This window comes from Falco biarmicus, chromosome 8 (genome assembly GCF_023638135.1).
Source record: "Falco biarmicus isolate bFalBia1 chromosome 8, bFalBia1.pri, whole genome shotgun sequence".
Taxonomy (NCBI): domain Eukaryota; kingdom Metazoa; phylum Chordata; class Aves; order Falconiformes; family Falconidae; genus Falco; species Falco biarmicus.
The window spans coordinates 32,987,764-33,012,616 of record NC_079295.1 but is presented as its reverse complement, the minus strand read 5'-3'; the positions used below and the strand labels follow the sequence as shown (position 1 = coordinate 33,012,616).

The window sequence follows — 24,853 nt, the reverse complement described above, 5'->3', positions numbered from 1 at the left end:
TTCCAGCCTAACTTTGCCTCTCAGATATCTCAGAACAGATTCCTACATTGTCCAGTTCCTCTGGTTTCCTGGGCACAGGACCAATTCCACTATATATATGGCTTCTTGCTAAGCAGTAACCAGCAGCTGAAAGTGAGTTGCTTAAGAAAACAGTTAGAGGCTGGCGTACAGTCCTGCCTTCCTCTAAGACATCAGCACAGGTTCACCTGCCCCTGGACTGGCTCTACCGCTTCAGCAAGGCTTTGCGTGAGCAGAGAGGATTTGCCTGACCCCCCAGCGGTACCACCAGATGAGTTATGCTCAGATGAGGCTGCAGCAAAGAGCCTCCCCTCACAAACCAGCTGAACGTAAGACGTCCAGTGAGTGAAGCCATGTACCACATTGTGTTTGCTGGAGAGCTACACTGGACGGTAGACACATCCTGAATACCGGTCAGAATAAAAAACCCAACCCTTCAGCAGAAAACAGTGAAATAAAAATTGAAAGCAGGTTTTGTGTTCCTTTCCTGAAGCACTTATCTCCATTAGAGCAGAGACATATCTTTGGGAGTTATTGCAGTACCCAATGATGGAAGACGCAAAGCATTAAAGTGCTGCCTTTTGGACATGTCTTGGCTCCTGTCTTACTGTGTTGGGCCTCAGCAGGGAAATCATGAGCCTATCTCAGCCCATCATGGTCTGCTTTGCAAGACAAGCAGGAGCCTCACCCACTTGTGCGTGACAAAGGTGAGTTGTTTTTAGCAACTACAGGCTAATAGTGTAACACATGGATTCCCCACTTGCCAGTCTCGACTGCTTGCTGTTGTTCTATTTGGATGGTACAAACCACAGCTAATTTTCTCTTTAAATGGAATTTCTCCTCCTTAGAGTAAGTTGTCACCTATTTTGGGCTTTTTTGGTGTGGTTTTTTTTTGTTGTTGTTGTTTGTTTTTTGTTTTGTTTGGTTTGGTTTTTTAATGCAAGAGTATTCAGTCTATTCCCCTGAGATGTTTTGCAGAAAATTGCAAGTTCTGTTCATTACCCATCTCCTGCCCAGTATTCAACACATTTATGGTTCAAGGCAAGCTGAAAGACAAAATAAAAAACTGGCACACACCATTTGCTAGTTAGAGAGAATATTTCTCTGTTTGGCCACTCTGGAGGAATTGGGATATTTAATATTAAAATAAAATTTAATGTCAATATTGTAAACGTTTTTATTTATTTGGGCCAAATTATTGCATTAACTGTATTTTCCACTTCTCTTTTTTTCTAGGGTAAAAAGAATGCAGAGAAGTTCTTACCAGGCAATGTTTAGGATGGCAAAGCTTTCTGATTTACAATACCAGATCTAAGACAAGCATAAAAAAATCTGTAAAGCTGTTATTGAAGCTTATGGCAGGTATAAATAACAAGGGCACATAACAGGCAGCCTGCTGTGTGCAGAATTGGGGGAAAAAAGGTTTTAAAGCTATTTTTATCAGCTGGTGTAATGACTGGCTAGAAAACAACCCTTTTGCTTTTATCAGTATGAAGCACCTCTGCCTGCTTTTGTTCTTTAGTGTTCACATACTAGCAATAATGGCATTTTTAGGATGATAACTCTCTGGCAGGCAGGAGTTCTGCTGATAACCTGTACAGAAATGTTGCTCCTGGGAACGTCAGTGAGACATTGCTAGTCTAGAACCAAATGCTCTAGAAATCCCCCTTCTGCCTGGTACCATCAGACATTGCCAAAAGCGGGACTTCTACACATTGGCATTTCCAGTCACCGCGAGACAGAAAAACCTGTTGTCTTTCTGTGATTGGGACAAGTACATGATGTCATGAAGTATTTTTTAATTCCTATGTTCAGCCAATCTCTTGGTATGTAACATTACATGATAGTTCCATGAGCACTTTGAGTTGTTGAGAGCCAACAGCCCTGCCAAAACCCTTTGTTGCCTTTTCTGTCTCTCCCAGGTGCCTGCTCCTTCCTGCCACTTCCCCTGTGCCAACAGAAACGTTTGTGCAGCCTCACATTGAATCTGATCTGCAAATGGATCCAGGTTAAAATTAACCTATGGTGGAAAAAAAAGTTAATTCTAGCCCAGATTGGTTCCTTGATCTGCCTTGGTTCTCCTGTCATTATTGTCCAGATTTTACTGCAAAAACCTGAAGGTATATGACTTGCATCACCTGTACTGCTGTACTATCTCCTGGTCTTGTTGGTCCCATGGCTAGGGTAGATCCCATGCTCAGGTAGGATCCCACGATCTACCCATGAGGTAGATCCCAGCTGCTCAGGTAGGCACAGGACACATAACTGATACTCAAAAAGGTTCAGCCTCCCCGTGTGAGACAAGATGGGTACTTCCATCTGGCTGACTATCTTTTGCTCAGCAGAGAAGCACCAGCCCCCAGTGCTGCTGCAATCAGTCCTGTCTCTGTTGTGCCTGCATGGCCCGTAGCATGTTTTCTGATGGTAATCAGCAAGCTGATGGGGAGTGGGATGTGCATTTTTGCATCTTTATGTGCAGAAGGACACATTTTCAAAATAAGGAAAGGCTGCAGCAGGCTGACCACTGCAGAATGTGTATAGCTCCCAGGTGAAGGCTAGGTACAAAGCAGTTGTCCTGTTGAGTAGCACTGTGTATGCACAGCACAACTACAGCAGATTTGTCTGAACAGGTGTGCAATGGCCATGAATACAACTGGCGTATAAAGCCTGAACTACCTTCCCCTGCCACCCATGCACAAAACTTTCATTTTACTAAGCTTTTTCATGAATTAGAATGGCTTCCCTTTGCAGCAAGAGCACCCCGATCCCCCCACACTGCATGGAACTTAATTTGACTTTTGCAGGCAGTGGAAGGAAAAATGTTCTTATTTCACTGAGTAAGAGTCCTGGCAGAGTTAAAGATTTCCATGTCCCTGCCTAGTCTAGAAAATTGAAAAATGCCCGTGAAATATGAACACTGGGTGCTGCTAGTTAACTTGTAATCTTCTTGGCTTGCAAAAGCAATGAGCAATAAAAAAATGTACTTTGGCATCAGGCAGTTTAATGTTATTGGTGAGAAACCTGGAACCTTAGGTTCACTTCATGAAAACAGGAGTCACCAACACATGAACTGTAAATTGTCTTCCTTAAAAGAAGTAGTCAGGGCTGCTTTATTGCCTGAAGCGCTGGACAGTGTATTACCATTGTTTCTGTTGGAAGGCACACCTTTAGAGAGATTGGAGGCCCTTCCAATGTTTACCGCAATCTGCAAGCAATTATCTCTCTTTATTTTTACGCTGTGTAAAATTTAATTTGTGTTTTGCAAACTTTAGAAAGAAAAAAAAATTACTTATTTTACTGCATGACAGTTCTGCAGAATCAATAATTATTCAGTGCATTTAGGAACAATACAGGATACATATGTAAACCAGCATCTTTTAATAAATACCCAAGGACGAGAATGGGTTAACTTCAAAATAAAAAAGGAAACTGTTATTCAGCTTTTCTGAACTGTGAGAGACTTATTTAAATGGATTTAAGAAAAATATAGTCAAATATGGACTCTGCCTTAAAGAAAAGCAAAATACAATTCTGAAGTTAAAGGCAACATTTGTAAGAAGAGATAATACCTTTGTGAGACCAGTTAATATGAATGGAAAAAAATACACTGGCACTTATGTAAATAACCTCCTGCCCTAGACTTCTAGACAATCACAGTGGCAATAACATTAACTCTACTTTCTAGAATTTGGGATTAGTCTGAACTAAGCAAAGATGACATTGGTTCAGGCTCTTTTGCAAAATGTGTAACCTGGGAATAACTGCTCTGACAAAATGCTTGCGTAAATGACAGGAAAATCAAGCTTCTTGTGTCAGGATCGATATATCAAATCTGTGCAGTGTGCTGAAGCAGATACATAGAAACATAATTTCAATTACTTGCAATACATTATTTAATACACATGTGCTCTGCATTGCAGTTTGCCTATCTCCGGCTCAGACTGGTCAGGGAAATGGGATTTTTAGCAGACGTAGTTTACTTCAAAACGCACTTATAAAATATTTGTTTAAGATTAGCAATGGAAGGACCAACCCAGCAATGTACAGGCCTTGCAGGGTGCAAATACTGCATTTAGGATTAGTCCCTTTAACTGTCTGGAAGCTGAAAGAGTGACGAGGCAACATTTTTGGGAAGCAAAAATCATCAATCATTAGTATTTGCATTACTGCAATTCTTGCAAGTACCAGTTATAGGTTCAACCTTTGTGATGATGCTATTAAAGAAGTACGTCCACAGTTTGACATTAAGTTAGTAGGGATGTCAAGTATGAGCCCAGAACCAGCAGTTTATTTTTCCTTCATGCTTAAACTTTAAACATTTCAGGGAAAAGGATCAGGCAGTAAGTTACAGCATACTGAGCAAAGCAGAAAACCATGAGGAACGTAATGAATGGTGGCTCACTGAAGCTGGTTACACAGCAAAAAGCCTAGGCAAACAACCCAGATCCCACTCTTCCCCCTGCAGTCCCAGATGGATTAGGGTCCGATGTCCATCTGCGAATTTGCTAAATTTAGTCTGGCCTCAGAGGAAACACAAGACGCAAGCCATCCACATGGTCCCGTTGCTCCTCCAGCGTGACCTTCCTGTTAGCTCGATGGGCCAAGCGCTACAGAACAACTCCCCCCTTCCCACCACGCTACATGTATTTCAAGACACACGACTAAATACAGAGGAAATAGATTTTACTCAAGGGGCTATTTTTATACTGTTCCTCCAGGCTGCTTTTTTTTCACTAGTGGGGCAGAGGCGTGGGGATGTTATGGCTGCTGGCTTCAGGTCAGAGCTAGTATGAAAACTCACGGTACAAACAGAGCTCTCCATTCCGCCTGCTTGCTCTGGTGTCTGCAATGCACTGAAGCACCACAGTTCCAAGGAGGAACAGAAACAGAAGGCATCTATAAGGTTCCTACGCAGTTAATAAAAGGAAACAGGCATCACAGACCATTTTCAGTAGGTGCCTCCCCTGGGTGATTGTGCGAAGTGCCTTGGACAATACTTGACCTGGTCTCTTGAACCTCAGTACCGCAGCAGGAGCCCGAGTCCCTCCTCTGTACAACCACCATTGCTCAGGCTCAGTAAGCATGTTTTGTGGAGTCCCTTCAAAGTCCCCTCTCTGCTCTGACCCTGCTAACCCAAGGGAAGGTTTGTGAAAGGACATGTGCTGGGATCACTGGGAGAGCTGAGGACTCGGCAGGACAGGCCTTCCCTGGCTTAGGGTCCTTTGTATGGAAAATGGCTCTGGTCTTTCCCAGGCTATACGAGATGCTGCACAGTTCACATTACTCCAGGAAACTATCCCACATAATGGATTAAAAGTACAGTATTTACTCAGTGGAATTGTGTGGAACTTTGGTCTTTGGCCTTTGCGATGTCCCAACAGTTGAGAGATCAATATGTGAGCAATAAAATTTAAGACTCCTTTTCTAGCATGTCATTGAAGCCAAGCTGGGAAAAAAAGGACCAGTGCAATCATTTGTCCAGGTATGCGCAGCTGAAGTACTGTCAGACTGTCCCTTCTCAGATGGCTCACTTGGCCAGGAGAAGGCTGTGGCCACCCACCTACCCACTGCCTAAGCAGCTAGGTCCTGCCAGCAGGGACGGGCTGACACCTCCCCTTTGTCTGAGTGAGCTGCAGCCAAGAAGCGAGGTTCTTGCTTCTCTGCAGGACAGGGAAAGGGGGTGCTCTGTGCAGGGCAGGGAAAGGGGTGCTCTGGGGTTCTCAACACCTGCACTGAAGGGCACAACCCTGTCCCATTGCACATAGCCCTGAATAACTGGGTTGGCTTAACCCGTCCCTGGAAAGGACGGGCTGGCCCTAAGAAAGAAGGCTGAGAAGGCAGGCAGGAAAGCCAGGAGGGCAAGGAGAATTTATGACCCTGGTCTTCCACAGAAGCTGTGGAAGGAAACGCGGTCCTGAGCCTGTCGCAGGGAGGGACTCTGCATTACAGTTTTTTTTCCTGTGGGGAAGCATGAAAATGCCTTCTAACAATGCTTTACAAGCAAACCTCAGTAGGATGTGAAAGTCTTAGAGAAACATCAAAGAGCGGGGAGAATGCATGACTATGTCTCAGCGACTCAATTCTCCTTCTCTGCCTCATTTTAAAATGCTTACCCATGTCTGCCTGAATGATACTCTCAGTGCCTCAGACAGACAGAAATAAGGCAAGTGAAGAGAGGGAACAGGTCCAGAGAGGCCATAAGAGAAAGCCTTTTTAGAGCTGTGATCCCTCTCCCCACACCCTCAGTACCACTGTTGAGTTTCCCCCAGTTTCACTGCCAGACCAGCTGCTGAATCCTTCAGCATTCTTGATGAGCTCAGCTGGCCACAGCATTTTAAATCCCTTCCCCATACACTTCTTTTTTTTCCCCTTCTTTTTTTCTTTTTCAGTGTGAAAAAGAGTATGGACACTGTACAGTGAAATTTGGTGTTAAGCTGACAGGGTGCTAGGTGGATGAAGTTTTACCCCGTTAGAAGGGGAAACAAAGGCAAAGTAAACAAGAAAATTTGCAGGCCTTCTGTCTTTTAAACAAAGACTCCTGTGTTTAAAATAATAAAAATCCACTGTACAAAAGCAAAGCAACTTCCCCCAGAATAGCCTTTCCTGTTTTATCAAAGCATTCATCAAAAGTGTACTTCTCCACAAAAATAAAGTTCCAGGTAGATCACTGGAGGCCTTTTGCTTTGATTAGATAACGAAGCAGCTGAAGCAATAAGTATAATTGACTTTACTGGTACCTGATATATCCTAAAGAAGTCCACGTGGCTGAATCTAGCTTTAAATATCTAGTGATGCCATACCAAAAATAAGAAAAAAATAATGAAATTGAAATATCATGTCAGAGAAATATGGTTATTCACAAGCCATTAGAACATGGCTCCAACAGCCTGCAGGCAACCTGCATCCATGACTTGCAGCTGCTGCAACTTACTGTGGAGGACAAGCCGTTGCCACGCCTGGCCAGGCTGTGCCTAGCTTACTGAGTTACTCAGGTGGTGTTTGGACTGATGCCGCCTCTAGGGTTTGACTACGCAAGGATTTGTTGGTATAGTTTTTTCTTCTTGATGTACTGATGTACCCAACAGGTAAAATCCCTGGAAGAACTACAGTCATAGTGATATGAATACCCTTACACAGGTATGGCTCATCCCTTCAGGCTTAGCTTGGCCTACCTCTTAGAAACACTGAAAATCAGATCTCATCACCCATGTTGCCAACTGTTGCTAATTTTTTGTTCATTTTTTACTATTTTGGAGATAGCGGAGTCCAGGAGACCGTCTAAGCATAGACAACACCAAGGATGGACACTTTCTGGGTATCAAGTTCTTCCACAGGGTGACTATGAAGTAGGAGAAAGCAGAGAGGTCTGGGATCCCAGCATTAGGTAGGGGAACAAGGCATCACGACCTCTCCAGCGCCAGGGCAGACATTGCCCACTGAAGCAGAAAGGAATGATACGGTGGGGAGAAGCTGTGAAGGGCCATGAAAGTGAAGACAAACAGCCATTGTTTGATGAGAGAGAGGAGGGAGACACAGTGGAGAAAAAAACCCCAACACACGGGAAAGTGTGACCTGATGGAAATAGCAAAGTGGTTTCGAGTTCTTTCATCTTTCTATTCCCTTTCCTTTCACAACTGCATGGAGCCACACTTGCACACTGAGGCAGAGCAGCAGTCCCAAGCTGGGCCCCAGCAGCCCTTGGTGGCAGCCCACAGAGAGCTGCTGTGTTACACCACACTGTTCAGCCAACTTGTTTCCAGCTGCTCTATCATAATTGAAAAGGAGTGAAAACGCAGCAAAAACTTTCCTCATGTGATTTTTCTACGTAAGCCATGTCCTGAACTTGTAACAAGGATGCCATGAGGCACTAAATGCTAGCAGGAGGGGTCCACATGACCTCTCTTGAAAGACAGCCTATACTATGAAATTTTGACTCTGAACATCCTTGTCAGAACAGTATTAGGAGAGGTGAGCATTTTGTTTTTTTATTTAAATACTGCATATTTATATTGACAATAGGAGCCTGAACATTGTTTGCTTAACAGAAACCCCATGACCTGTTTATGTGCCAGTTAAATCAACTATGTTACTTAATGAAATGTTTCCTTTAGTTCAGAGCCTTACAAACATCTTAATCGACTGCTCTTAATTAAGACTTTCAAAAACAAACCCAACTTCTCAGCCTCTACAAGGGCAACTGAAGGTTTAATGCAGTGCACTAAAATTTCTGAATTGTCCTCACGTAGCTCCCCTGGGACATCAGGAATCATTACCACTGAACGTGTTTCGCAACACAGATTGTTTAAAACGCAACAGAGAAAGTGCATGAGCCAATGCAGATCGCAATTTAATACTCAGCGGGAAGAGGGACACAATAAAAGCAATGTAGACTCTTTTCCCCCACTAAAATCCAAGATGTTCTTAAAAAACAGAGACGTGGGAAGAAACAGTTATGCTTTTCCCTACACAGATCACTCTTCTGAGATCAAGAACTGGAGGAAGGAGACTTCCAGCCCCAACAAGAGCTGGATTAGCTTCACCAGCTTTGCAACTAATCCATTAAATGATCTGCTCTTTCCTACAAGGAGTGGTCACAAAACCACAAGTCTCAGTGTGATCTCTTTTGCATTGATACCCCTCTTCTTCTCACTAGCCTCGTGAAATCCTTATTCTGCTTCCCTCTTTCACAGTCCAGCCTGCCAGCGCACCTACCAGCCACAGTTTCTCTCTGGCTGTAGGATCAGGTAGGCAACCTCCTAAACGCACAAGCTGTTACCTGAGCAGCACCAAAACCCCTGTCCCTCCTGCCCAGAGTCTGGTGCGCTCTCAGCTGAGGCACCAGGGCAAACGTAACACATCTGCTAAGTGCAGGCGAGATGCTCACCCTGCTAACGTGCACCTTGTGAGACCTGTTTCCTCTTCGGTTGGAAAAGACCCAACTATTTCTCAGTTTGCTCTGTTACAAGGACCCACTGCTGCCACCAAAGCCCTGCTGTTAAGTGGCTATCTGCCTGCACAGCAAGATGTTTGCATAGCATCTTAAGAAAATATATTTCTCTTCTCCTCCAGAGGTATGTACCGGACACAAGTATTCTGTGGGTAGGATCTGGTTTGGGGCCCTGAACGGGATCCCTTCCCATACCACCAGTCCAAAACAAGTGCCATAAAACCCTATTTATTTTTTTTTTAAACACTTTTTTTTTTCTCTTTGGTGATGGAGGTTGCTTAAAATTACTGGAAGAACTAGCTTTTGTTACTCTTTGAATTGCACTGCAACTTTGATGTTACAAGAAAAATGCTGGGTGAGGGGTGATAAGACAAGAGTTTTAAGATCAAGAGTTCATCTAAATATTTCATGGGCCAAATTCAAATTTGGAATCACTCAGTCAAAGCTAACAGGCTGACAGCAGGAATATGCTTGTCGCAGTGTGCTTAATGAATGTTGGCTAGGTCATTGAGTTGTTTTCCACCCACGTGGATTTCTTTCTTAATTTGAAATGTATAGCTTAATACCTTTGAGCTCAATTATATGGTAAAGACGGGAATAAAAGTCACAGTTTTCCTGTAATTAGCCATGTGGGATAGTTCAAACAGTTTCATTCCTAGTGTCACAGGTCTTTCTTTTTCCTGCCTAGGAATGCTAGCCAGAAAAAAAATCCCACAAATTCTCGAGGTACAGTAACAGGGACTGCAGAGTTCCTTTCACTCATTCATCTGTAAATCACTTGCAAAAGGTGAATCCCAGAAACCTGTTTGCCTTTTTACAGAGGGCAATTGCAAACACTGTCAGATCGTCAGAGAGGAACGGCAGGCAGGACTATACTTTGGCTCTGAGCTGTAGTCAAGCAATGAAAAAAACAAATGTGTATCCTCCAAAGGAACATAGCCAGCTGTCAGACGGAAGGCTGGGAGACCAGTCCTTCAAGTCTCTGCACTTATACCAATGAACAAGAGAAATCTGTAAAGATATTTCATTACAAAAGGTAGGAAGTGCTCTCTTCCAGATTTATTCTCTTACACCCAGACCATGTTTTCCCTTTTGCAATATTTTGATTCATTACCTATTTCCAAACGAATAGTGTAAAAAAGTGAGGATAAGCCAGAGGACATGTTCAGTTGTGAAGTTTGGTTTTGCATTTCCAGTGTATTTCTGTGAGGCTGTTTAAAAAGGCTTATTTTTTTGTTTGATGAGGACTTGCATTGGTGCTCTACAAAATGTTCTGGTGATCTCACCAAATCTTTCAATCCTTCATCTGTTCAGGTGTTTTCTGACATGTTACTTTCCTTACTCTTTTATTTTAAGGATGGTTGGTAGCTTCTGTGAGCCACATGATTTCCATTTGTAGTCCATCGTACCTTATAATAGGACAAAACACAGTAATTTGCCCTTTCCCACTAAGTGGATGTAACTGTTTTAATACTTGTCAAAACTCTGCATGTTTCTATCATAGACAGCAAATTCTATTATTAGAAATGTTAAGTTTTGAGTATAGATACTTTCTGTTCTTAAAATTACAGGGCTTGTAAAAGCAAAGATTTATGTATCTTGGTAATTGCAAGCAAAATTCAGCTATTAACCTGCTCTTCTGCACTGTGTGTGTTTATATACTTGAAACAGGCAGGGGACACCATTTGATGCTGATACAAGACGTGCCAGCCTTTGTTCGGGGTTGTAGTAAAAGACCAGAAATTTTGGAAGCCTGGACCAAGGGGTTCTGAGTCCAAACCATGCCTAACGCTACTGGAAGTAGAGGACACGAATCTGAATAGTCAGAAGCCATTTATCATGCTAATCCTTCCAGCACCTCATGAGACAAGCAGGCTCTTCCAGTGGCTACTGGATCTTCCCTTTAAACTTTTAACTTACCCCTCTCTCTTTATTCCCAGCATCTGTTCTTTCAGTTTAAACAATTTCCTGTTTTCTTAATAGAGGGAGAACTGATTAGACACAGAACCTATTTGCTGTACTCTGGCCAAAACTGTGGATTGGGTGGTTATTTTTATTATTTCTAGCAGCACTTCTGGAGATCCCATTAATACTGAGGCTCCCTGCTACAGCTTTGGTATGTGCAGGAAGAAAACTGAGGCCGAGGGGGAAAGAGATATAAGGAAATAAAGGCCATGAATAAATACATGGCTGGAGCCAGCTAGCCCCAGACTCACTCTGCACCTGCTTGGAGATGATGGGACAAGAGCCAGCTCCAACCTGGAAGCGGTCGCAGTATGCTACGTGAGATAACCTGCCCCGCAGGCAGTGAAGGCATGCTAGCACAGGCTTGGAGCTGTGCTGACACAGCCTGGTGGCTCCCAGGCATCAGTTAGCTCTGGTCCACCAGCCAAAGCCTGGCACTGTGCCCTTCGTGCCATACTGTGGTGCAATTGTGCCCTGAAGCTCATGCAATCACGCCAGAGTCCCCACGCCCCCGGCCAGCACTCAACCCCTGCCCCACCTCACCTCTACCCTCCTTGGGATTTTCTGCCTCCCTTTCCACAGCTTATTCCTGTAATTTTTATTTTTGTTTAATTTAAGGAAAAGCTCTACAACTTAGTGCACTCAAATGAAGCTTGAATGGTGTCTCACAGTGTCCTTCGGCAGAGGACCCAAGTCCAGCTGCTGAACCATGCACCCAGCAGACACTTCTCTGCTTCCTGTGAGTCATGCCAGGCAGTGACTGCTCTTACGTAGACCAGGCTGATTTTCAGGTTTAACTTTCTGTTTATTCACAGATTTAGTTTGCCTGTAAGCAACTGCAGTGCTTCTCAGAAGAGAGCTGAGGACCAGGACAGGCTCCTGTGGCAGCAGAAGCAGGGAAGGGCCCCAGGCATGTGGCAGGGAGGAAACGCGGCAGCGGGTCTAAGAAACGCATGAGTTTGGAGTTTGCACAGCAGACAGAGTGGACAGCCAACGCTGAATACCTCCTCCCTCTCACAAAGCAGGGCAAGGGGAAGCACCTAAGGGAATGAGACCTGCTGAGGGGATCATATCTTAGAGGAAAAGCTGAGCTCTCCTTCCCCAGGTTTGGATCAGAGAGCTCTTTAAGGGACACTGACTGCGGACCCTGGCTGGACCGCGCTGCTCTGTCCCAAGGGTGCGCCCCGCGCCCAGCCTCCCCAGCAGGAGTGCAGGCAGGGAGAGAGGACGCACTACAGTCCGGTTTCAGTGCTTTTTCTCAAAACAAACAAAACCACCAAGCTTAACTTACTCAAACAAGAAGGGATCGACTTCTATTTCCCTTAATGCAGAGGGGGGAAAAAAAATTTAAAAAGCCAGTTCACGTTGTGGGCTTGAAGTCGAAAGTGAGATAACAGGAGCCTTTCCTCCCTGGAACCTACTTGCATTGTGCATGGCCAAAAGAGGGGGCACAGCCAAAAGGAGTTTGCTCTGGCCATGCTGAACTGAACTGGTTCTGGACTATCGGTCTGGAGCGTCTCCTATGCTTGGTTGCGTGGATGCTATGTGCAGGACACACATTGCTCAGAACAGAACACCAACTAAATAGGCCACAGACACCACAGACACGAACAAGATTTTACCCTTCATTGTGGGTGAAGCCCACGCTCTCAGGATAATACTATGGTTGTGTTTTGTTGCACACTAGTTGTAAATGATTCTTTCCCCATTGTACTGTGCCATTACGCACAATGTCTCCAGTTCATGAGTCAATAGAGTGTACCAGTACACACTGGTGGCTTCTTTGCAATAATAGACAGGCAGCAACGATACACCAAAAGACCATGCACTAGTGTGCACTGTGGCACTCATTAAATAACATATCCATGATTTGGGGCATCCTGGGTGTATATACAACATGACTTTCCCTCCTTCTAGGCTTTTAGGCACTGAAAACTGTCCCTTCATTGTTTAAAAGTCTTCTTTTTATCCAGGCTCTGAGAGACAATAATGACTGTCACACAGCAAAAGACGCACACATACAAACATTGATTCATGGAAATGGAGTTAGGCTAGTGCTGTGCCCATTCACAGAGATCCGGTAACAAAACTCACTAATGACTAAAGAGCCTTTTACCCATGCCGACTGCAAGAGCTACCCAAGCAGCTTCGCACTTACATGATACAAAAGGGGAAATCCGAAACAGTCTTAAACCTGCCGGACGGTTGCCTACCTTTTCCTGAAGGGAAGAAGCAATCCATCTCCACGCTGCTGCGGGAATGGGAGATGCAGAGCGCGCTGCTGGGGACCAGACCCTCCTGAGGCGGGCTCCGCTCCGTGGTCCGGACCAAACACCAGCCTGGCCTTTCGCTCGGCCTCTCCAGCAGCTCTACCGTCTGCCCCACCTGAATGCTCAGCTCGCTGCTGTGGCTGGCTGTGAAGTCCTGGAGCACCACAGTTAGTTCGCACCCTCCAGACAACTGCCCAGGTTCAACAGGAAAAAAAAAACAACCAAAAAACAAACAACAAGAACAGAAGTTAGAGAGGGTAGGATGAAGGCAATCATCTTTGCATCATATTTACACTGGCAAGGACAGGACTTGTATGCCTCAGAAGCCAAGTTAATAATTTCTTTTGTCAAAGTTCAGCACATTGTGGCCCTGGTTTCCTTTACCTTATTGATTTTGCTGGGCTGAAATGAGAAGTCACAGCCACCCACCCAGTAACATTTTGAATGCTAGCTGTGAGTGTCCAACAGAAACCTTGCTTTTTTTCTTGCTTAAGTTTCTGGGGTGACTTTGTAGACTGGTTGCCTTGGTGCTATGCCTCGTGGCAGGACAAATTCCAGCTCACCCCTCCACAGCATGAGTTAGACACATTCCCATGTGCCACCAGAGCAGTGAGGAAACAGCTACATTTTTTTTTTTTTTTTCAAGACAAGAAACATGCCCTCATCTTCCCCAGCTGGCTCTAGGGACCCCTTGGGATAGTCAGGAATCCTGACGGTGAGGATCAGAAAAGCTCCTCCCATGCTCTTTGATGGAAAACAGAGGTGTAAATATATAAACGTAGAGTGATTGATTATATGCTGACTTCCAGGATTTGTATCTAAGTATAAATGTATCGTCTTACTTCCGTACTGAGCACTGGCAACCTGCTGCTTTCCTTCAGCCTCACACCCTGCTGCTCTCGATGAACAATACTGCTCTTTGTTTAATCACATTCTCTATATAACCAGAGACCGGATATGTAAGTACTTGTGTATGTAGCAGAACAAACCAGAAGAAGTGATTGCACAAGCAGCAGAGCTAACGAAGCTTGGTTTTTTACAGATTTGGGTCTCAGAGTTGGATTCTTGGGTGTCTGAAAATGTGCAAGAATAATTCTAAGTTTTTCTGGTGTGAGGAATCTTAATGCTTCTCTACAATGTGGATTTCTTGCTGTCTGCCTGTCATTAGGGGCCCTACTTTGGGTCTTTCTCCTCTGCCTGCTGCCTGCTTTCCTGAAGCTTGCAGCAATCTTTGAGGTCCTTATTCCGGTGTCAAATTTGATATAAATTAGTTCCCTGATTCAAAAGTTATTAAGATGAAAGTAGTAAACAAGCTGATTCAAAACAGTATAATACCATAAACCTTATTTTCTTAGGATATGAAGCTAAACCCAAGCATATTATATAATATTTTTAAAGGAGCAACGTGTAAATCCAACTGAATTGGGAGAAATCTTGTAAGATGTTGAGTATCTCTGTGAAATCAGTGAAAACTGGGATCTGCTTATCAGTTTGAACGGGGGAGCCCCTGAGGAGCCACACTCTACAGACGTCACTCTTCAGCTGGTACAATCTCAACATCTCTTATCTTAGCCCAAGACAGCCCATCTCCTCACTCAGTGGCATAGGGGTTTGTGTGTCCAACACAGATGTAAAAGAAATCCCATTCACAGGGGTGATATTTACAATTACAGAAAGGGATCAGTGGACAAGGACTGGTTCTCACCTGTCCTGTGTCTCTGCCGTAGACGAAATGCTAGATTTGGGGAAGAAGAAGGAAATAATTCTCTGAAAGATTATTTGTAAATAAATAGAATAAACAAACAAAATAAACCACGGCAGCTGTTTGAAGCCATTCAGACAAAAGCTGGCATTAATCCGGGCAGAAAGAGCTCAGTGGGTTGATGAAAGCACACGAGAGATCTCTTTAGCACCTAGCTATGCAGTTTACCAGCAAACCCACCATTCATCACGCCGACATAATCTTCCCGTAACTAGAGTACAAACATTCATAGGTACGGTAAGAATAAGATATTGTTATAATATTTGCCGAGGTTTCTTTGCTATGGAATAATTTGAGGAGTAGAATATCCTTCTGATCCAATATGGTATCTGATCTGGTTTGGTATGAGATATTTAAGACACAAGAAAAAAATAATACTACTTCTTGGTAAATAACACTTACCAAATGTGATGAATTTCACCTAATTCTTCCACTACTCCTTCCTAAGTAAAGTTATATGCCCCAAATTATTCTACCTGTGCTATATACTCTGAAAATAATAAAATCTCTCATTCTTTTACGGGGAAACGCGAACAAATACCCTGCTGTAACTATTCCTGTCTCAGATTCATTTAAAGCCTCTACATGCCCTGCACTCGAGTACCAACCACTAGGTGTCCGTGTTTGCCATCACACAGCAAACTAATTTGCTATAAAGAATTAACTCTAAACTTGTCTTTAGAGTGCTTACCTAAGTATGATGTGCACTGTCTGGGCACGAAGAAGCTGGTTCAGCCAGGATCTCAGCACCCACCACTTCCAATGATACGGGCAGAGGAAGCTCCAGAATATTAAAAAAATTTCTTCAGATGGGTTGATTTTTGAAAATTAAATAGCGTTCATTGCTTAAGCAGGAAAGGTGAAACAGCCCTGAAATATTTCCAGGGGAAAAGGCCTGGTGAGGACAGCACTTGGGGAAGTTTGGGACTAACAAGGCACTTCCCAGGGAGCATCAGCCTAGGAAGTGCTGCCCTAAACCTAGCCTGAAATCAGCGTCACAGGTCTTTGTCAATCCCTTCTCAGATAACTAAACATCTGTGATACAAACAGATGCTTCAATTACAGCGACACCTGTAAACATTATCCTAGAGGAGACAGGTGTGCTCCATAACCCTCAGGTACCATCTAGCCCTGAGCTCCTGTTCTCTCTGATTCATTAAAAATAACCATTTAATATAATGAGAACAGGAAGTAATCACCCCCTCGAGGAGCTGCTCAGCACCTGGTGTGACCACACTCTTCCTCAGCAGGGGAGCTATTCATCCCCCCTGCCCCGGCTTTAGAAGCCTACCTTTGATGTGTGAGGGAGGGAGCTAACCTCCCTTGGCTTCCTGGAAGTCATATGAATTTATATCACCTGCTCCTCAAACATTCTCAGAATGGAAACATGGATCAGGGCTTCCCCACACTCCAACCCACCAGCTGGGGTCAGTGCTAAAATAACACATTTTATGGGAGGGAAAGACCCCCTCTTTGGCAGGAGGAATTAGGCACGTTCCTTTTTACAGGTGCAGGTGATAGGCATGAGCAGTAAGCTCAGACAGGAGCCCGCAGATCATTTTCAGGTGCCATCCACAAGGAACAGAAAAGGAGCTCCTTCCTTTTGCCCAAGGACTTCCAAGTATTTATCGTGTGGGATCTGTGTCTTACATATCATCACACCACAAAGAACATTTATTTACCAAATTAAGCCACAGCAAAGTCATCTCTCTAGAAAGATTATATTATACATACACAATTTGTAAGCCACTGAGGAATAATGCAAATACATCTGATTCCCGATGGCAGAAATCCTTTCACCTATGAAGTGATCCCTCAAGCTATTAGGTACTTAATTTGTTTTTAGAGAATCATTTTCCCATCTCAGAGAAGTATATCATGCTTCTCTCTACGTTGGAGCATGCAAATTGGAACACAGATGGGGGCTGCTGGTTTCTCACGCATACTGTGTTTTGTTTCGAAAGAGGAAGAAAATAGAGAATGGCTTTAAGGTTGAACTTCACAGGTAAATGGCTTCATATTTTAACATGTAATGTTCACTTTTATTATTCCTGTGATAAAAAACACCATTGCAGCCACTGACTGGATATATTTAAAACCCAGACAGCAGTCTAATCTGTGTATGGCACAGTAAGATCGATGAGAGACAATAAAACAAAAATAACAATGCAACATGCCTTTGCAGAGTACAAGGCATAACTGAAAGACCTGACAGAGGGACAAATCTAATGAATTACACAGCAATGAATAGCCTTAACATGAGGAAGAAAAGGAAAGGGTAGAAGCAAATAGCAAAATGTAATGAGGAAGCAGGAGGGCCTCAAGCAGTCTGGAGTGAACATGCTCTATGTCCTGAGAGAAGCTAGCAGGAGCCCAGCCTGTCTCCATGGTGCCTGCCACCAGCAAACCATCTCCCATCCTCTGCATTTACTTGTTCCTGGGCTAGGAAGCATCACTCCGCATTCAGTATCTGAGTGGTTTTGACCAGGATGTTCTAAACCAGATCCAATCTAAGCTGGAATGGAGCCCTGCCCTATGTCATCAGTGCAGACAGGGACCCAACCATGCAGCCATTGAAAACTCCCCTCTCTACCACAGGACACTGCTCACAAACCTCTGAGCATCGATGAGAGCGGTTTATGTCAGCTGCTGACTCTGGTGAATGAGTTTTGTCATGACTCACACAAGGCTTTGTGCTTCTGGGAACACCAAACTGAGTGCCCATCAGCCGCAGGAAGGTGAAGGGCGAGCAACCAAAATGACCCCAGGCATGGTCACATCCTGCTGCAGGGGCATCCAGGCTGCTCCAAGCACAGGAGCCAGCGCAGCTCCAGGGACCAGCAGGTACTAGTTCATGCAGGATTACCATGTGATGGTCTTTTCTGAATAACAGTATGTGTGCATGTCCACTGCTGCATCTGTTTAGTTTGCAGCCACAAAGCAGCAGCCAGAGGAAGCAAGGCTGAACACTAGAGACACATTTATCATTATATTGCAGATAGAAAACACCTATCAGGTCACAGGCTGCCCTTCCTTCCCTCTAAAACAGATCTTAAGTAGTACTAAATCCACTCCAGTTGAAAAGAAAGTGGGAATGAATATCGCTCTAACAGGATGCACAAGGATTTGGGAGATGGGTGTCTGAAGGAGGACTCCTTGGGCACTTCTTAAATGGGTAAGTAAATGGTTGATCCTGCAACTTGCAATGGATCTCACACTGTTTCTAAAACATGACCCCAAGATCTGAGAGGCAGTGAACTGGTAATAGTGATACTGTGGTGGTTGTATCCGCGTGAGTGAATAACGTAGCAGCAAATGTAGCAGCATTTCAATTGTCTGTTTCTACAAGGGTGCAAAATACTGGTGTGCTTGGTCTTCCCTCCTGTGGCACTGTGCCATAACAAAGGTTTTAGTTCTTTCATAATTAAGGTCTTTAGAGCTTTAGAGCTTGTTAGAGGCTTGTGAATGACGTCGTGGTCTGTGACATGTGAAAGCACATAACAGTGACAACTTGGCTACCTGTTCTGTCAGGGAGCTACCTTTGATGCTCATGGGAGTCCCTGTGAGCTGGACCACAGCCAGGGTTTTGATGCTGCTGTCTCCTTCCAGCCAGCCCTGTGACAGAAGCTGCATGTACCCGGGCGGTTCCTTTGGCTCAGTGCTGTATTTGAATGCCGGGGCTGGATGCTGAGGAATGAATACAGCTCAGGCAATCTCACTGCCAGTCACTGACACTCACTGCCAAATGAAGTACACAGATCAGTTATACCTTGGGCTCCTCGTTTCCAAATATGCTTATAGTTTGATCAGATCCTTCTTGCAACTGTTACTTCAGGAGAATAAATGTCATTGTATTATACCTACCTATATCTCCCCTTTGCATCAACTCCTTTTGAGTATCACACTGCCTGAAAACACAATAAACTGAAGCTGCCACACCTTTGCCAAAGCCTACAGACTGTCATTTGTCTGGCCTAAGGTCTTGCGACTGCCAAAGATGCTCTGTCAGTACACAGCACATGACTATCCTTTCATGCAATATTAAGCTATTTAAAAATAGATTATAATGTAAAGAACCACGCCTAGCCCAACTCACTATACTGAATAATCCAGCGTACTCTTTTATTAAAATTACTGTATAATTTGTTCATATTTATCTCCTTTTTCTGCTCCTAAAATTCTTCAGTTTCCCCTTCAGTATAGTTTTCAATCACATTCAGAAGCAGAACCAGCAGTGCACAGCATCTGCAGATGTAGGTAAAAACTGATACATTTCAGGTAGGTAAGAAGTTGTTTAATCTGCAGTACAAATCGCAAGCCAACATCTGCTTTGCAGCCAAAGAATCAGCAATGGAGAATGAACCTATCAGGGTCAGAAGAGTTGCTCAGAGTATTTAACTATTTTGAAATATGCCAACATTGCTGTAGAAATTCACACTAGCTGGTTATTTACGTATATTCAACAGGACGCAGAGCTCTGCTAGTTTAAACAAAGCATTCTGTGTGGTGCAGCACTGTGTCCTAATATAAATTGCTAGTTTTCTGTTGCTCTTAGGCTTTTTGCCCATCTGGTTTTGGATGACAGCCAGTTTTGGGTAGAAATGTTTAGTCACCATAAACAGCCTATTTCAAGAGGGTTAGAGCAGCAGTGGGAGCAAGAATGGGATTTGCATTCCTATCAAGAGGTTTTTAAAAAGTAAATAAAACCACTTAGATGTTGGTTCTGTGCATTGCAATAGAACCAGGAACTGTCACTCTAGGTGGGGACAGGCATGAGAAATCTTACTCCCCATGGAGTTCTTTGCAAAGACTTATGTAATTTTGTAGAGATTTTCTTTTTACTGGGAGGTTAGAGAGAGGTATCAAATTCAGAAGAAGCCTTTGAGGAATTTCAGTACTAGAGAATTGCTTTCGTTTTCTTTGTAACAGGCTTTGTTTGGAGTGCAAGTACCGAGTGACCCATGTTCCTCCCTCTTAAGCCTCTGCAGCAATAAAGGATGTTGAGCTAGAGATCTGGCATTCCTGGTGAAGTTTGTAGCATCAGTACAGAGGTGTTTCTATGGGGACAGACTGTATATCAGGAACAATGAGCTGAACCAGGAATAACCTGTTATGGTCAGCAGAATTGCTCCAGACTGCGTTCAGAATCAGGAATTCAGTGGAGAATACCTGCCGTACCTCTGAGTCTTGCTTAGTCCTCAGGGCCCCCCTACCCATCTGCCATTAAGATGCAGCTGTTGCTTTCCACTCTTCCTGTTTTGTCTGACCAGAGAGGATCACTGCTTGAGCTCCACTGGAAGGTGTCTATATTTAAGCAATAAGTCAAACACATGGCTAGGATAATGGTAACAGCCTGTAGCCCAAACATATCATCTTTGCTCTTCTCAGCAAGCAGATAAGAGAGGCATCTGGATGTGCAGCATTCCATAAATCAAGACACAGCAAGTTATTCCACAGCAGGAAGAAGACACAGAAATGGCACATGAGACGTATAAATATGCTAACGGAAAGGAAATCTGTTGTTATGGTCTCAAAAGGCACATACCTTTCCTGTCCAGTATCTCTTGCTGGAGTCCCTACTAGATGACCATATCCTGACTGTGCTGCATTTCTGGACTCTGCCATATGCTGACATCTGCAGAACAGCTTGAATGGAGCTGTCTGAATTATTTCTGGAGCCTTTTGTCCAGAAAATAAGACTAAGTTGACCCAAATTAAGCAGCACATCCAACTATAAAAAATGCTTTTGAAGATAAAGATTACTAGACTCAGTTTGTTTCACCCAACAAACTGAACCAGGGCACCAGTCTGTGTTTGATCCTATAGACTGAAAGTTTTCTCATGGCATTTGGCTCAGAGAGCTGGTACCCAAATTCCACTCCTTTCCCTTCCCTGGACAAGCACAAAATAGAGCAGATATCATCTGTGTTTCTTCAGTGACACAGAGCCAGCATGACTGGCTCCAAAACCCTTTGTTGCCAGCGTCACAGAAAGTGAGAAAGGCAGACAGCTGAAACCCTCCAAGGTAAACCCCCACCTCCTGTCTTTCACAGCCACAAGATGTTCTAAACTCACCCAGGGTTAATAAAAGCACAAGAATAGACAAATCAGGGAGTACTAACTAGTTGCTTTCACACGTCCAGCACAGTCTGAGCAAAGCAGACAATCTTGACCTGGGACATCGAGGGTTTCAGTCAACAGACATTCATCAGACATCAACTCCCAAGACGCTGCTAGCAAGTACACAAAATCTGATTGTGTATTCTGGCCAGGAACTTTGTGAAACATCTCCAGGTACAAACAGCACAGGCAAAGTGTGCACAGTAAAAGGTCTACACAGCTGATGAGTTTAAAATAGAAACCTGGCTGCCTGCATCACATACCTGGTACCGCTGCAGAAGAAGAATTCAAATCCAACAGGAGCTTTAGAAAGACAAGAGACAAGCACATAAGCCCTTGCAAAGGGTGGGCAATGTGTACATCTGTCTTTGTCTAACCAGGGTGTTCTGCCCTGGCCAGTGTTCCCAGCTGAGTATTTTCCCCGCTATTTGCTTGTCAGCAGAGAACCTATACCTTCCCTGATATCAACATCAAGGAATAATTAGGACCTACAGGTCCCCAATTAGCCATCTCTGCTTTTAAATGACGTTGAAATAAGAATAGTTACCTGAAGAACTAGGAACAATAGCTCACAAGAACCAGAGGAGAAACCTCAGACTGATGCCCTCTTAGGAAGGAAGTGAAAAGATACTCAGAAGAAAAGCACAATAAGATCACCCCAGGAATGCTTTAGAACAAAGCAAATCTCAGTTTGTGCACTGGATCAAATTTGCTTGGTACACATATCCCCAGATTTATTTCCTTTATAATCTGGATAATTATTTTAGACAGGTATGTTGCTGTCTGCACAGCTACCCTTTTAATGGAGTTGTGAAAAGTGATATAATTTCAAACAACACCTGCAACAGATCTATCCCCTTCCCTGCCTTGTCAAATACAAAGGAGACATTTCCAAGACAAACAGTTGCAGATCGCTTCAAAGCTATGCTTTCCTGCTGTGGTCCCGGTGTAAGAAGTGAGTGCTTGAAGGCAGAAAAGGGACAATCTCTTACTCTACCTCTGCTAGCATGCAGGGATCAGGATTTATTGGATAAGTAGCATTGTGTTTTAGATACATATAAGCCTGATTACATTAGATAGATACCCTTCCCAGTAGACAGCCATGCCCAGCTCCCAGCACCGTTCCGAGCAGTGCACAGGGCTGGCTGATGGGAGGACTGCCTTCCTGTGTCTCAGCCCAGCTCTGGGGAGGCCTGTTCATTGCAGACCCTCTGCTGATCTTCACTGACCTGCTTGAGGTGCTCTGGACTCTCCTAAAACACACACATTAGCAATGAAAGCTAAGCATCTGAAGGCAGCATGGATGGGGAGCCCAGCACACAGAAATGCAAAAGCCTGCACTGATGCTTGGTAGCATCATAGGAAACCACAACACCGCTCCTTCAGGGATATTAGCTCCTCAAAATGGGTAAGGATCTGAACAGAGAAACAAAAATCACGATGAAGGATTTAAAGTGCCCCCTAATATTTTTTTTTTTTTTGCCCAAATTGTTGAATTCACAGAACAGATGTTTTATATAAAACTGGCTTTATTTTTAATTGCAGGAGATTATTCAAACTATGTCTAAGCCATATGGTCCTGTAAGTCTGGCTCCCCTCTGTCATTGCTGGAGAGGCCAGCTTGGCATCCCTCTCCTTTTCCAAGCCACTTCCTTTTAACAGATTTAATAGCTGCTATTTTTCTTTTTTATTGTTGGTCCCTAGGTCCCATTACTATAAATCAGGGCCAAAATTAACTCAAAGGTGGATTTGGATAAGTTGCTTTTAATGATTTTCAGTAGTAAGTTGGTCTAACGGAACACAAAGGGGAATGCAGATTTGAGATGACAGAAAACACATTGGGAGGAACGATGACAGTGAATGGCGTTCATCTCCAAGCTGCCAAAGGAAGACCTGGTCCTGCTGGCATGTTTTCCTGCCCCTTTTCCCCTTGCAGGTGCCACACTATGGGGCAGAAATGTTCAGAGGGATTTAGTACATACTAGAAAAACTGGGGCATGTTACTGACATGATGCTGAGCGCCAGGCAGGCTTCAGGCTGAAAGAATGTGTGATGGCTGAGGGCATTGCCCTGCCCCAGCACCGCACTGGGCATGTTCCGGGCTCAGCACAGCCTGGATGTCTAGTGCCTATCTCTACTGTGCCCAGTGCAGTCCATGAATCGTCACCAGTTCAGAGTAGTAATACTTCTGGCAAATTGAAATCACACTTTAAGAGGCTGGGGCTGATATGTAAACTCTGGATGCTGTCTGGGTGAGGGGGTTGCAGTTAGTCAGATAGCAGGAGGCAGCCAGGCAATCCCACAGACCCTTCTCCCTCCCTCCCCAGCTGTTTTCTTTAATGCCAGTGCTTTACTGATAGTTATATTAAAGGCTCATCCTAATGATACGCTCCAGCTCAGTGTTCCCATTAATCACCATATAAAAACAGGCTGCTGCTGCAAATAGGCTGCATGGATGGGCTGTACTTGAAGCAATGCCCACTTGGAGCAGGACAGTTTGCAAAACTGTTGCATGCCCATACCCTCAGTCAGTGTTTGGCGCTGTGGAAAAAGGATCTTAAGGGAGACGTTTTCTTGCATTTGAGTCCTCCTCGTTTCTTGCATTGCTCACTGCACCCACTGAGCCTTTGCAGCATTGCTGCATAATCTTCAACCATCACAATGGGTTGCAGCTTGAGTCCTAACAGTTAAATCCTGGGGCTTTCATTCTCCTCTCCATAATACTGCTATTTACTTGAGGTGACCTCATTTGCCAAATGATGTAACAGGGTACACGATTGAGCCTGGCACGTCTAAGCAGATGTTTTCAGTGGACACAGAAACAGCATTATGAAATGAAAATATCGCCTAAAACCTGAGCAGCACAAGAGATTACAATGGCCTTTATGCAGATCAGGTTACCTAAAATAGCATGGAAAGGCCTTTGGCTGCAGTCGTATGCTTCCCTTTTTAAAAAGAAAGACCGTTGCTTGTACTACTGTAATGCGACTCCCAAAGGAACTGGCAGCTGCAGGTTTTGAATTTTATCATTCCTGGCCTCTCTGTTTGATAGAGTTACTGCAGCATGCCCAGAGGACACTCCTCCCATAAAATTTTCTTCTTTAACTACAAACCCAAAAATTAGTTGTACTCCTTTGTTTTGTTTTATTTTGTTTTGCTTTAGTTTCTAACAAGTTAATAAATTCTACTTCAAACAAGAATATAAATCCAAAGAGTTTGATATCATTCTGACTTGCTTTGTTTCTACTGAAAGGAAATGCTCATTGACTTTGCTATTTACATCTGCTGTCACGTCACATTATCAGGGAGGGTCAAATATGGATCAATGAAGTCCAGTAGAAACAAGTAGAAGATTGAGAGAAGCTTGAAAGAACTTGCTGTGTCCATTTATCAAAGGATAAGCCGAATAATAAGGTTTATTGATAAGCACATTCCTGGCTTTTGCTTCATTTCTTTCATGGAAGATGCTTCAGATAAAATATTCTGGCCTGTGCAATCACTGTTACATGTAAATGGTTCCTGGATGAATATGTTAATTTCTGTTCTTGCTAGGCTCAGTTCCATTAATACGGAGGCCCCAGTTTTCAAAGACAGATGTGTCTGTTTATCCACAACACTCACGCATGTGTTCTTTTGCTCCCCAAACCCACATTTCTTTTTTGCACACAACACATGCAGAGGAAGGTGACGTGAACTGAGCTTAAAACTTCCTCAGGGTGTTTGACAACTTGAAATGCAACAGTGTCCAGGATAAAAAAAAGATTTTGGTAG

At 43.9% G+C, this 24,853-nt stretch overlaps 1 protein-coding gene across 8 annotated transcripts in view; it reads right to left on the bottom strand.

The window, feature by feature from the left end:
• KALRN (kalirin RhoGEF kinase) overlaps nt 1-24,853 on the bottom strand; it is a 528,299-nt gene that overhangs the window by 87,786 nt on the left and 415,660 nt on the right. For 7 of the 8 annotated variants that reach the window (XR_008823368.1, XR_008823367.1, XM_056348127.1 and 4 more), the window contains exons 34-35: nt 14,906-14,935; nt 13,144-13,390 (exon numbers count right to left, since the gene is read on the bottom strand). Coding sequence is in view for 6 of the 8 variants with exons in the window: in XM_056348127.1 (XP_056204102.1) it covers nt 13,144-13,390; nt 14,906-14,935 (277 nt within the window). In the remaining 2 variants the exon portion in view is untranslated. The remainder of the gene's footprint in view (nt 1-13,143; nt 13,391-14,905; nt 14,936-24,853) is intronic. The other variant, XM_056348124.1, reaches the window with a different exon arrangement.